Source organism: Lolium rigidum, chromosome 1, assembly GCF_022539505.1.
Source record: "Lolium rigidum isolate FL_2022 chromosome 1, APGP_CSIRO_Lrig_0.1, whole genome shotgun sequence".
Taxonomy (NCBI): Eukaryota; Viridiplantae; Streptophyta; class Magnoliopsida; order Poales; family Poaceae; genus Lolium; species Lolium rigidum.
This window is the reverse complement of record NC_061508.1, coordinates 158773585-158786772: the sequence shown is the minus strand read 5'-3', so window position 1 is coordinate 158786772 and position 13188 is coordinate 158773585. Positions and strand designations below refer to the sequence as shown.

The following is a 13188-nucleotide window of genomic DNA, read 5'->3' as shown; positions in this document are numbered from 1 at the left end:
ATGGACGGTTGGATGGCCATACTGTTCCGTTGTCAGATGTTTTCTAAAAATAAATGGTGAATTGAAAGGTGAATTTGACTTGATCACAACAGAGTTGTGGGAATGACATTAGTGTTCCCACTTGAGTTAGTTAGGCAATTAACGAGTCTTTATTACCAAAGTACTTATGAAATAAAACTGGCTTTATGCAAATAAACCTAGAGCTTAGAACCCCTTTAAGCTAATAGATAGAGTTTACACTAGTATTAGTTTGCGAGTACTTTAAAGTACTCATGGCTGTGCCCCTGGCTATTCAAATGGCCAGACTATGAAGAGGAGCAACATTATCAGGATGACGGACAGCAGGACGTCTACGATAACTAGGATCGTCTTCTAACGTCAAGCGTTGCCTGTGGACTAGATGGACTACTACCACTCCGCTTCCGCTATGTGTTGTGTTTGTTGATCATTAGATCAACTATTATTGTAAGTGTGGATCATGTGATCTATTGTTGTAAGACGACTATGGTTGTAATGAATGATGACTCTATGATATCAATTGTTATGTCTCGCAAAAACAATCTTCCTGGAATTGCGATGTATGACATAATAGACATCTGGACTTAAAAATCCGGATGTTGACACCTAGGTAGCCTGGAAATGCAGTTTTACACTACGGCCTAGCCCATGGCCCGACGGGCTTGGTGGGTATTTGATCGGGCTGACCAGGCTTGGGCCTGAATTTTCAGCATCGGGCTTTCCTCGGCCCAGCCTAGCCCGACACATGGCTAGGTATAGACTCATCACATACACAGCAGATATGGAGGTTGTTTCCGATTTTTAAGTAAAGAAAGCAAACTCAACCAACCAATTCGTTCCACGTCAATCCCGTAATGGTTTCCATAGCCAAAGAATCTGTACGAGTTCTAGGATTATTGGTACTTTTTATGTAAAAAATCAAACCATGTAAAGTTTAGCTAAGTTTTGGAATAAATTGTTTACATGTGCAATACAAAATAAATATCGTTAGATAAATCATAAAATGAATTTTCATAGTATAATATTATAGTTGTTAATATTTAAAAATAATAACTAAAACTTACATAGTTTAACTTTTTTAGATACGAGGCTTACACATTAAAACATACGGAGTAGATTGAAACGGAGCGAGTACATCAAGTACACCTCCGGCTGGGACAAGTAGTTTGAGCTGGAGGAAGGAGTATATGTATATTTGCCCAACCAACCGTATCTTCTCAATTCGCAGCTAATCGAGCTAGCCCATCATCATCCATTTGAAGCAGTGTGCAATCATAAAATCGGCGCGTCCCGGAAGCTGCCGTCCACCGGCCGTCGCCAGATTCCGACGCGCCACCATCGGGGAAGCACCGCGCGCAGCCCCATCCATGGCCGTCCATGTCTGCTGATGGACACGTGTCGCCGTCCCGTGAATCTTCCCCACGTGAAAGAACACGTGTACGTCGTCGCTACAAATAGCTTTTGGCCGCCGCGAGAAGAAGAGTGAGAAGAGGACACATTTCTCTCGCCCCGCCACCCGCGCAACACATTTTCTACATGCCCCTTTTCTTCTTCTTCTTCTGTCGATCGGCTTCCCTCCAAACCCAATTTGCCATCGCCCCATCGCACCACAATTCGCAAGCGAGATGCCGCCGCACGACCGTAAGGCGCCGCCGGCTCGCCGGATGCTGGCGCTTCCGGCGGTGTGCCCGTGCGAGGCCATCTCCCCAGAGACGCTGCTCGCGTCGCTCCTGACCCTCGCGGCCGACGTGGCCAGCCGTGACGCCGGGGCGTTCCCCGTGCTCCGGCGAGGGGCCGGCGAGGCCCTGCGCATCACGCGCGTCCTCCTCGCGTTCCTCGAGGAGCTCCGGGAGGCGTCGGCCGCCGAGCCGCTCCCCGGCGCCGCGGTGCTCGGCCTCTCCGAGCTGCACGTGGCGATGCAGAAGCTGCGGCTCCTGCTCGCGGACTGCGCGAGGCGAGGGGCCAGGCTGTGGGTGCTGATGAACGCCGAGCTGGTCGCCTCCGAGCTCCGGTTCGTCCTCGGCTCCGTCGCCACGGCGATGGACGTGCTGCCGGCGGACGTGGTCGGGGCGTCCGTCGAGGCCAGGGAGCTCGCGAGGCTTGTGTCCGACCAGGCGTGGCGCGCGGCGGTGGGGCCCGACGCGGACGACGGCCGCGCGGCGTGGAGCGTGCGCTCCATGCTCGCCAAGTTCAGGACCAGCGCCGCGCCGCACGCCGAGGACGCCAGGATGGTGCTCGGCCGCGTCGGCATCACGACCTGGTGGGACTGCGCCGAGGAGGTGGCTTTCCTGGAGGCCGAGCTGCTGGAACGCTTGGAGGATGGCCGCGAGAACGAGAACGACCTCGTGCTTATCAGCGGCCTCATGGCGTTCTTGGTGTACTGCCGCATCGTCTTGTTCGACCGGGTTGATGCCAAGAAGAAGGCCGAAGCCGCGGCGCCCGAGCCGACGCCGGCGGCGTGGTCGCCCAGCCAGGAGGCGCTGCTGTGCCCGATCACTCTGGAGCTGATGACCGACCCGGTGACCGTGGCCACGGGTCAGACGTACGACCGGACGTCCATCAAACGGTGGGTCAAGAGCGGGTGCCGGACGTGCCCCGTCACGGGCGAGAGGCTCCGCAGCGCCCAGTTCGTGCCGAACGTGGCGGTGCGCGGCATCGTCGAGCAGCTGCTCCTCCGCAACGGGGCCTCGCTCCACGAGCAGCCCAGCAGCAAGCACCGGTCAGCGGTGGACAAGACCGCCGCGGCCTTCGGCCCGGCGGCGGCCGGCGGCGTGCGCGTCGCCGTGGCCTGCCTCATCGCCAGGCTCTCCAGGGGCACGCCGGAGGAGCAGAAGAAGGCGGCGTACGAGGTCCGGAAGCTGGCGAAGCGCAACGTGTTCCACCGCGCGTGCCTCGTGGAGGCCGACGCCGTGCCGTGGCTGCTCCACCTGCTCTCCTCCGCGGACGCGTCCGTCCAGGACAACGCCGTGGCCAGCCTGCTGAACCTGTCCAAGCACGCGGCCGGGCGGCGCGCGCTCGTGGAGGCCGGCGGGCTCAGCCTCGTCGTCGACGCCGTCAACGTCGCGGCCAAGGTGGAGGCGCAGCAGAACGCGGCGGCCATCCTCTTCTACCTCTCCTCCAACGCCGACTACTGCAAGGAGATCGGCCGCATCCCGGAGGCCATCCCGACGCTTGTCCACCTCATGAGGGAGGGCACCTACCGCGGCCGCAAGAACGCGCTGGTCAGCCTCTACGGGGTGCTTCAGGGCGCCGCCAGCATCGCGAAGGCGGTGTCGGCCGGCGCCGTGGCCGTGCTAGCCAACCTCCTGTCCAGCGACCACGAGGACATCGTGAACGACTCCGTCGCGCTGCTCGCGAGGATCGCCGAGCAGCAGGCCGGCGCCACGGCCATCCTGGCCAGCTCGGAGCTCGTCACGAGCGTCGTCGACTCCCTCGGCGCGTCGTCGTCTCGGTCGGGTAAGGACCACTGCGTGTCACTGCTGGCCTCCCTGTGCCGGCACGGAGGCGACAAGGTCGTCGCCCTGATGGGCAAGATGCCGGCGCTGATGCCCGCGCTGTACGCGCTCATGGCCGAGGGCAGCCCTGTGGCGGGCAAGAGAGCGAGATGGCTCATCAACGAAATCCACCGGGTCTACGAGCATCGCCAACCGCCTCCGCCGGTCGCGCCGCCGGCTGGTGACCGTGTCATTCGAGTATAGGACATGCCTTGTACATTTGAATCCTTCAGTTTGGGGTTTTTGGGAGGAATTTTCGCTTTTCTAGCTTCGTCCCAGCTCGCCTTTTGAAGAGCAAGGATGGTGATATGTGTATATGTAAGGTTGTGCAGAGGAATGTAAGGTTGTACAGAGAGCGATGTGCAGGATGATTTCTGTTCAATTTCTAAGTTTACTATACAATCTGTATTATACAGACAATGTACGTTGTGCGGACTTGAAAAACCAAATGACTCGTCTTCACGCGTATATCAGCGCCTGTGTTGCCAGCTTGGGTGATTACTTTGGAAATTGGAACCACTGCTGCTCGTGATCTGCAATTCGGAAAAATACCGGGCTAACGAAGTGGGGAGTCGTGTGTCACCTCAAGGATTAAGGGGCTCGGTGTTCATGACCTCGAGTTAAAAAAACAGGGCGCAGCTTGATATATACTACTAGTTGGCTAAACTACTCACCGAGGATGCGGTTTGATAAACCGTTTTTAAGAGAAAGTATGTTGGCTCGAAGTGATATTTTAAATATATTGGAAACCTGAGGATTCTCATTTTTAGGCTGGGCTCATAGCGACGAAGAAGCACTTCTTCTCATTTAGTTCATTCTCTCTTAAGCATAGGTCTCCCATAAGGTTCTCGAAGGACAAAGATGCCACTCTCCGAGAACAGTATTCAGCTTTATCCAATATAGTGCGTCATAAACAGGGTGTCTTGGCTAAGGTGGTGGATACTTCTCCACCCTCCACAACGTTCTGAACGGATCTTGTTAGGCCATAGCTTGCATCTTGGAATGCTTTGCTATTGTGTTTGGTGTCCGTCCATTAACATAAGGGTCAGACAAGTTTAACTGGAATCTTAATGAGAATGGAAATTCTATGTACATTTCATGTATAAAGCGTTGATCCAAAATGTCGAGCCGGTAGTAAATAATAAGCTTATTTGAAAGATGAAGATACCTCTAAAGATAAAAGTTTTTGCACGGTATCTTCGTCGAGGCGTCATCCTTACTAAAGAACCTTGTTAAACGTAATTGACAAGTGATTAAAAAGTGTTCCTTCTGTTATCACGGCAAGACAATTAAACACTTATTCTTTCAATACCAATTCGCGAATATATATGTCAATCATTCAAATAGGATCTACCTTATACCCGTCACGTAGTGTCGCTAATATTTTTGGCAATTGGCTCACGGGGTGGACTATAGGTTTAAACAACTTATTAGGGTGGGAGCGATTGGCATTATTTGATCGCTTTGGCTATCTAGACACGACAAGGTTTTTTATCACAAAAATGATTCTCTCGTACAGGTTTTACCAGCTTTGTTCATGGTTGTCGCTTCAATGTGTGGAGAATCACGACCTCTTTACGGAGATATCTACACGATTGGAGAACACGACGAAGGATATTATTATCCAACATGAGTGGCAGCATAATCTCATAATTGGACCCGCACAACCGCAGTTCCACGGCTCTTTCTTGTTTTATGTCTATCGACTTTTGCCTTTGTTCGGTTTTTATTTTGCGGCTGTGTGCATTTTAGCTGTGCAGAGGCCATGTGTAATACTTATACCTTTTAAGTAATATAAGCGCCCTTTATGGCGAGAGAAAATCTTGCTTCTGGTTTTATAGCAAACCCCGCTTGTTTCTTGTGATCCCCTTTGTCTGGAGATGGATGAAAATCCAACGGCAGATAGCTGAAGCTCCGTTTGCATCAAATGTTAGACGAAGGTACTAAAAAAACGCTTGCTTTCAGTCAAGGTCTCTTGAAATTCAACCGAAACACTTCCTTTTTGAAGCAAAGATATTCTTTGGGGGGGGGGGGGGGCATTATGATTCACATTATAGTACAGACATTTTAGCTCACACGCTGACATAGGATTGAGTTCAAGGAGGCTTATGCTCCAGAGTCCATATTGCTGCAGATAAGACAGTGCTCCCTACGTCCCAAATTAATTGACTCTTAATTTGGGAGAAGCGTCTGTTAAATCTTGTAATACAGAGTTTGTATATGCCACGTGTGGGGCTTTTCCACACCATATAAACAACGCAACCCGGCCCAGGGAGAGGGTACGGTTCCAACCCTAGGAAATTAATATGGTATCAGAGTTGTCTCCTCCAACCTCGTGAGAGCAGCCGCCGATCCCAAAAACAAACCCGCCGGTGATCCTCGTTGCCGGTGAAGGACTCAAAGAAACAAAACACAGCCTCAAAAACCCTGCTCCGATCGCTCCCCACCGTCGAGAAGCCCCAGACAAAATCTGCTCCGATCGCTCTTTGCCATTGTGAGCCTCAAAACACGAACCACAAAACCCTAGATCAAACCCAATCCACACAAACCCGCCCGGCCGCCCTCTGCTGCTGCGCCCAACCATGTCTGCCTCAACCTCTTCACCATTGGTGACCTCTGCAGCTGCGAGTCTGCTTGCTGCCCTCGGATTGCCTCCGTCGGAAAAATTGTCCCGGGATAATCATCTTTTCTGGAAGACGCAGGTTCTTCCGGTGTTCCACTGCGCGCAAGCCATGGGCTTCCTGGATGGCTCCGATTCTGCGCCCCCTGAAACTGAGGAAATAGAAGACACTGACAAGAAGAAGATCCAAGTTCCGAGCCAGGCCTATGCTGTCTGGTTTGCTCGGGATCAAGAGTTGATGAGTTACCTGGTAAAGTCTCTTGATCAAGATCTCTTGGCTCAGATGATAGGACTCACGCATGCTCATCAAATCTGGTCCACAATTCAAAGCCTCTTTGCATCTCAGTCTCGCGCCCGTGTGAATTTTCTGCGTGGTGCCCTTATTAACACCAAGAAACAGGATATGTCTGCTCGTCAATACATTGCAACTATGCAGGGGTTTGTTCAAGAACTCGCTGCCGCTGGGAAAACCGTGGACCAGGATGAGCTGAAGGGGTACATCCTTGGCGGTCTAGATGATGATCGTTACACACCCTTTGTCACGTCGATTAATGCAACCCCTGCCACCACCTGTGTTGATATGTGCTCGCAGCTTCAGGCTTTTAATGACCGTCAGACCGCTCTCTCTCAGTCTGGCCAAGGTAGCACTGTGTTTCAGAGCAGCGCCAATGCAGCTGCACGTGGTGGTGGTGGTTCTTTTCAGCGCAGAGATGACAATGCCCCTCCCCGGTGTGATGACTATCAGCGCCGTGATGATCGGGGGTACCGATCTGATGACCGTGATGGCTACAATCGGAGAGACGACAGATATGGCGGTGGTGGTGGCTACCGTCGGGATGATAGAGATGGGAACAACAGAAGAGATGATAGGCGAGATGACAGACAATACCGCGATCGTCGTGATGATCGGGGGTACAATCGGCGTGATGACAGAGACATGCAACGCCGTGATGGAGGTGGCCGTGGTGGTGGTGGCCGTGGCCGTGGACGCACACCTACTCGCTTTGTTGATACCACCAAGTATGGCCATCCTGCACGTGATTGCTGGTGGCGCTACTCCGATCGTGATGATGATGATGAGGACCGTCCTCGTAATGAAAAGGGCGCATATGGAGTGGACACCAACTGGTATATGGACACTGGCGCCACATATCACATCACAGGACAACTAAACAAACTGCACACTCATGACAACTATAAGGGCCGCGATCAAGTTCACAATGCCAGTGGTACAGGTATGGCAATACATCATATTGGTCATTCAAAATTACATACCCCTCATAGTTCTTTGCATCTGAATAATATTCTCCATGTTCCTTGTGCCACTAAAAATCTGTTATCAGCTCATAGAATTACCCTAGACAATAATGCTTTTGTTGAAATTCACCCGTTTTTTCTTTTTGATAAAGGATCAGGCCACCAAGAAAATTCTCTTTAAAGGTCCCTGTTATGATGGTCTCTACCCCCTCGTGCCCATCTCCAATGTCGCCGAACCCCACAAGCATGCCTTCATCACCATCAAGCCGTCTTCATCTACATGGCATCGTCGTCTAGGACATCCATCATCTTTTATTGTTCAACAAGTTCTTAGGAAAAACAATCTAGCGTATACTCCTGAAATAAATCCTTATGTGTGTGATCCTTGTCAGCAAGCAAAGAGTCATCAATTACCATATCCTGTTTCCACTAGTGTGTCTACTGTTCCTTTGGAACAAGTGTTTTCTGATGTATGGGGTCCTGCTCCAGCCTCTGTTGGGAGACATCAGTATTATGTAAGCTTTATTGATGACTATAGTAGTTTACATGGATCTATTTGCTAAAAAAGAGATGTGATGTGTATCAAGTTTTCCTTAATTTTCAGCAGCTTGTTGAGCGCAAGTTCAACAGGAAAATTGTTACTATGCAAACTGACTGGGGTGGTGAATATGAAAAACTCCATGGTTTGTTTCAAAAGGTGAGCATTACTCATCATGTTTCTTGCCCACATGCTCACCAACAAAATGGTTCTGCTGAACGCAAGCATAGACATATTGTTGAGGTTGTTCTTGCTCTTCTGGCCAATGCTTTCATGCCTCTTAAGTTTTGGGATGAAGCTTTTCTTACTGCTACCTTCCTCATCACTTTACTACCCACCAAAGTTCTTGATCTTATGTCTCCAGCTGAAAAATTACTAGATGTCAAGCCAAATTATGATGCCCTTCGTGTTTTTGGTTGTGCCTGTTGGCCCAATCTTCGCCCATACAATAAACACAAACTTTCCTTCCGGTCAAAACAGTGTGTTTTTCTCGGCTATAGTCCTCTCCATAAGGGTGTCAAATGCCTTGATGTTTCCACCGGTGGTATTTACATATCTCGTGATGTAGTATTTGATGAGAATATTTTTCCATTCAAATCTCTTCATCCAAATGCTGGTGCACAACTTAGAGCTGAAATTCTTCTGCTTCCTGACACTTCTTATCACATGCACATGAGGGGGTAACTGTTGATGATCATATGCATATTGTTCCTGTTACTGATGCTTTACAAGTTTCTGGTGATAGTTCAGCAAATGCAGATTCAAATTCTGGAGGTTCTGGTGAAAATTTGACTCAAAATGATACCCAAACAAGCAATCTACATGCCAGACAAAATAGCACAGATTTTTGTGCTGATCCTCGCGCCAGGCGATCTGCCTTGGATATGGAGCCTGGCTCCCTATCGTCCGCGCCAGGCCCTGGCCACTCTCCGCCCGCCACGTTCTCGCCAGGGGCCGACAGCGTGGGGCCCGCCCACATGAATCTGCGGCGCAAGTGGGAGAGCGCGGCGTCTCGTCGCCCGCGTGTGGACCGTCCACCTCGACCCCGGGCGCAATGATGGCTCTGCTGACCGTGCGGAGCCCACCGAATCTCCCCCTGCCTCTCCTGGTTCGCCACTTGTACAAGAAGACAACGCAGATGATGCCAATGAAGAAAATGCCAATTTAGATAATGACAATGCACAAGATGACGACAACGCTCAAACTGATTCCGATGTTGATGATTCTCCTGCTGTTTATGTTGCTAATACAGACTCTGATGGCGATCCTACACCTGAACCACCCCAACCTCGTACTAGGCTTCAAAGAGGTATCCGTAAACCTCATCAATATACTGATGGCACTATTAGGTATGGCATGTTTTCCTCTACAGGTGAACCTGATAATTTGGCAGAGGCACTTGGAGATGAAAAATGGCGACAAGCAATGAATGAAGAACACACAGCACTCATGCAAAACAAAACCTGGCACTTAGTACCTCCAAACTCCACTAAGAATCTTATTGATTGCAAGTGGGTTTATAGAGTTAAGAAGCATGCAGATGGTACAGTTGAACGGTACAAGGCTCGCTTGGTTGCAAAAGGGTTTAAACAGAGATATGGTCTTGATTATGAAGATACCTTCAGCCCTGTTGTTAAAGCAGCCACTGTTCGCCTTGTTCTTTCTATTGCAGTATCCAGGGGATGGAGCCTTAGACAGCTAGATGTCAAGAACGCGTTTCTTCATGGCGTTCTGGAGGAGGAAGTATATATGAAACAACCACCTGGGTATGAAGATCCTCGCTTTCCGCATTATATTTGCAAGCTTGATAAATCTCTTTATGGTCTGAAACAAGCTCCAAGAGCATGGTACTCTCGTTTGAGCTCTAAACTACAAGATCTTGGGTCATAGCATCAAAAGCAGATACCTCATTATTTCTGTTTAGCCATTCAGATATTACTATGTTCATCCTTGTTTATGTTGATGATATCATTGTTGCAAGCTCATCTGCTGCGGCGACTACTGCTCTCCTACGGAAACTGAATCATGATTTTGCACTTAAAGATCTTGGTGATTTGCACTTCTTCCTGGGCATTGAAGTTAAAAAGAGTTCAAATGGTATTGTCTTAACACAGGAGAAATATGCAATGGATTTACTCAAGAAGGTTGGCATGCTACATTGTACCACGTGCACCACACCTCTGTCAGTTACAGAAAAATTATCTTTGATAGATGGGGAACCTCTTGGGACAGATGATAGTACCAATTACAGAAGCATAGTTGGAGCATTGCAGTATTTGACACTGACACGACCTGACTTGGCTTTTTCAGTGAATAAAGTATGCCAGTGATACGTCTCCGACGTATCGATAATTTCTTATGTTCTATGCCATATTATTGATGATACCTACATGTTTTATGCACACTTTATGTCATATTAGTGCATTTTCTGGAACTAACCTATTAACAAGATGCCGAAGTGCCGGTTCCGTTTTCTCGCTGTTTTTGGTTTCAGAAATCCTAGTAACGAAATATTCTCGGAATTGGACGAAACGAAGACCCGATACGTCTCCGACGTATCGATAATTTCTTATGTTCCATGCCACATTATTGATGATACCTACATGTTTTATGCACACTTTATGTCATATTCGTGCATTTTACGGAACTAACCTATTAACAAGATGCCGAAGTGCCGATTCTTGTTTTCTGCTGTTTTTGGTTTCAGAAATCCTAGTAACGAAATATTCTCGGAATCGGACGAAATCAAGACCCGGGTTCCTATTTTCACCGGAAGCATCCGGAACACCCGAGAAGGACCGGAGGGGGGCCACGGGCCACCCGGACCATAGGCCGGCGCGGCCCGGGCCCTGGCCGCGCCGCCCTATGGTGTGGCCACCCCTTCGACCCTCTGCGCCGCCTCTTCGCCTATATAAAGCCTCCGTCGCGAAAACCCCGATACGAAAAACCACGATACGGAAAACCTTCCGGAGCCGCCGCCATCGCGAAGCCAAGATCCGGGGACGGAGTCTACGTTCCGGCACCCTGCCGGAGCGGGGAAGTGCCCCGGAAGGCTTCTCCATCGACACCGCTGCCATCTCCACCGCCATCTTCATCACCGGCTGCTTGCTCCCATGAGGAGGGAGTAGTTCTCCATCGAGGCTCGGGGCTGTACCGGTAGCTATGTGGTTCATCTCTCTCCTATGTGCTTCAATACAATAATCTCATGAGCTGCCTTACATGATTGAGATTCATATGATGATGCTTGTAATCTAGATGTCATTATGCTAGTCAAGTGAGTTTTACTTATGTGATCTCCGGAGCCTCCTTGTCCCACGTGTGTAAAGGTGACAGTGTGTGCACCGTGTGGGTCTCTTAGGCTATATTTCACAGAATACTTATTCACTGTTGAATGGCATAGTGAGGTGCTTATTTATATCTCTTTATGATTGCAATGTGTTTGTATCACAATTTATCTATGTGCTACTCTAGCAATGTTATTAAAGTAGTTTTATTCCTCCTGCACATGTGCAAAGGTGACAGTGTGTGTGCACCGTGTTAGTACTTGGTTTATGCTATGATCATGATCTCTTGTAGATTGCGAAGTTAACTATTGCTATGATAATATTGATGTGATCTATTCCTCCTACATATGCATGAAGGTGACGGTGTGCATGCTATGTTAGTACTTGGTTTAGTCTTTTGATCTATCTTACACTAAAGGTTACTAAAATATGAGCATTATTGTGGAGCTTGTTAACTCCGGCATTGAGGGTTCGTGTAATCCTACGCAATATGTTCATCATCCAACAAAAGTGTAGAGTATGCATTTATCTATTACTGTTATGTGATCAATGTTGAGAGTGTCCACTAGTGAAAGTGTAATCCCTAGGCCTTGTTCCTAAATACTTGCTATCGCTTGCTTGTTTACTTGTTTCTTGCGTTACTACTGCTGCATTACTACTGCTTGTTTACTGTCCTGGGCAAAGCACTTTCTGGTGCTATTGCTACTGCTTATTCATACCACCTGTATTTCACTATCTCTTCGCCGAACTAGTGCACCTATTAGGTGTGTTGGGGACACAAGAGACTTCTTGCTTTGTGGTTGCAGGGTTGCATGAGAGGGATATCTTTGACCTCTTCCTCACTGAGTTCGATAAACCTTGGGTATCCACTTAAGGGAAACTTGCTTCGCTGTTCTACAAACCTCTCGCTCTTGGAGGCCCAACATTGTCTACAAGAATAGAAGCTCCCGTAGACATCAAGCACTTTTACGGCGCCGTTGCCGGGGAGGAAAGGTAAAAGGCTCTCATACTACGGTCCCGGGTAAAGTATTTTTCGGCGCCGTTGTGTGTGTGCTCGAAGCTATTTCCTTTAGATCCTGCAATTGCATCTTTTTGTTTCTTGTTTACACTAGTTTGGCATAATGGACAACAATGAGCTTATTATTCTATTTCCTGATTTAAAACATGGATTGTTTGATGCGAAAATTAAAAAACCTATGAAATCTTATTTGCATCTTTGGTAGTAATATTAGTATGAACGCTTGGAACACCATTGTTGATAATAATATAGAAAGTTCTAAGCTTGGGGAAGCTGGTTTTCATGATCTTTTTAGTCCCCCAAGCATTGAGGAGAAAATTTTCTTTGATGATACTTTGCCTCCTATTTATGATGATTATAATGATAGTGGTCTTTTGGTGCAACCTACTATGGAGAGTAAATTTTATTGTGATTATACTATGCCTCCTACACTTCATGAGAATAATAATGATAGCTACTTTGTTGAATTTGCTCCCACTATTACTAATAAAATTGATTATGCTTATGTGGAGAGTAATAATTTTATGCATGAGACTCATGATAAGAAAGCTTTATGTGATAGTTATATTGTTGAGTTTGCTCATGATGCTACTGAAAGTTATTATGAGAGAGGAAAATATGGTTGTAGAAATTTTCATGTTACTAAAATGCCTCTCTATGTGCTGAAATTTTTGAAGCTACACTTGTTTTATCTTCCTATGCTTGTCACTTTGCTCTTCATGAACTTGTTTATTTACAAGATTCCTATGCATAGGAAGCATGTTAGACTTAAATGTGTTTTGAATTTGCCTCTTGATGCTCTCTTTTGCTTCAAATACCATTTCTTGCGAGTGCATCATTAAAGCTGCTGAGCCCATCTTAATGGCTAAAAAGAAAGAACTTCTTGGGAGATAACCCATGTGTTATTTTGCTACAGTACCTTGTTTTATATTTGTGTCTTGGAAGTTGTTTACTACTGT

General features: G+C 48.1%; 2 protein-coding genes across 2 annotated transcripts; both read left to right on the top strand.

The window, feature by feature from the left end:
* Positions 1–1643: 1643 nt before the first annotated feature.
* LOC124652994 (U-box domain-containing protein 19-like) lies at positions 1644–3104 on the top strand (the record flags this gene model as incomplete). The annotated part of the gene is made up of 1 exon (XM_047192046.1): positions 1644–3104. A coding segment is annotated over exon 1 (1461 nt), but the record flags the coding sequence as incomplete, so codon positions are not given.
* A 96-nt stretch (positions 3105–3200) lies between these two features.
* On the top strand, positions 3201–3774 carry LOC124682647 (U-box domain-containing protein 19-like). The gene has a single exon (XM_047217296.1). The coding sequence runs from the start codon at positions 3201–3203 to the stop codon at positions 3714–3716; it is 516 nt and encodes a 171-aa protein (XP_047073252.1). The 3' UTR covers positions 3717–3774.
* The last annotated feature ends 9414 nt before the right edge of the window (positions 3775–13188 follow it).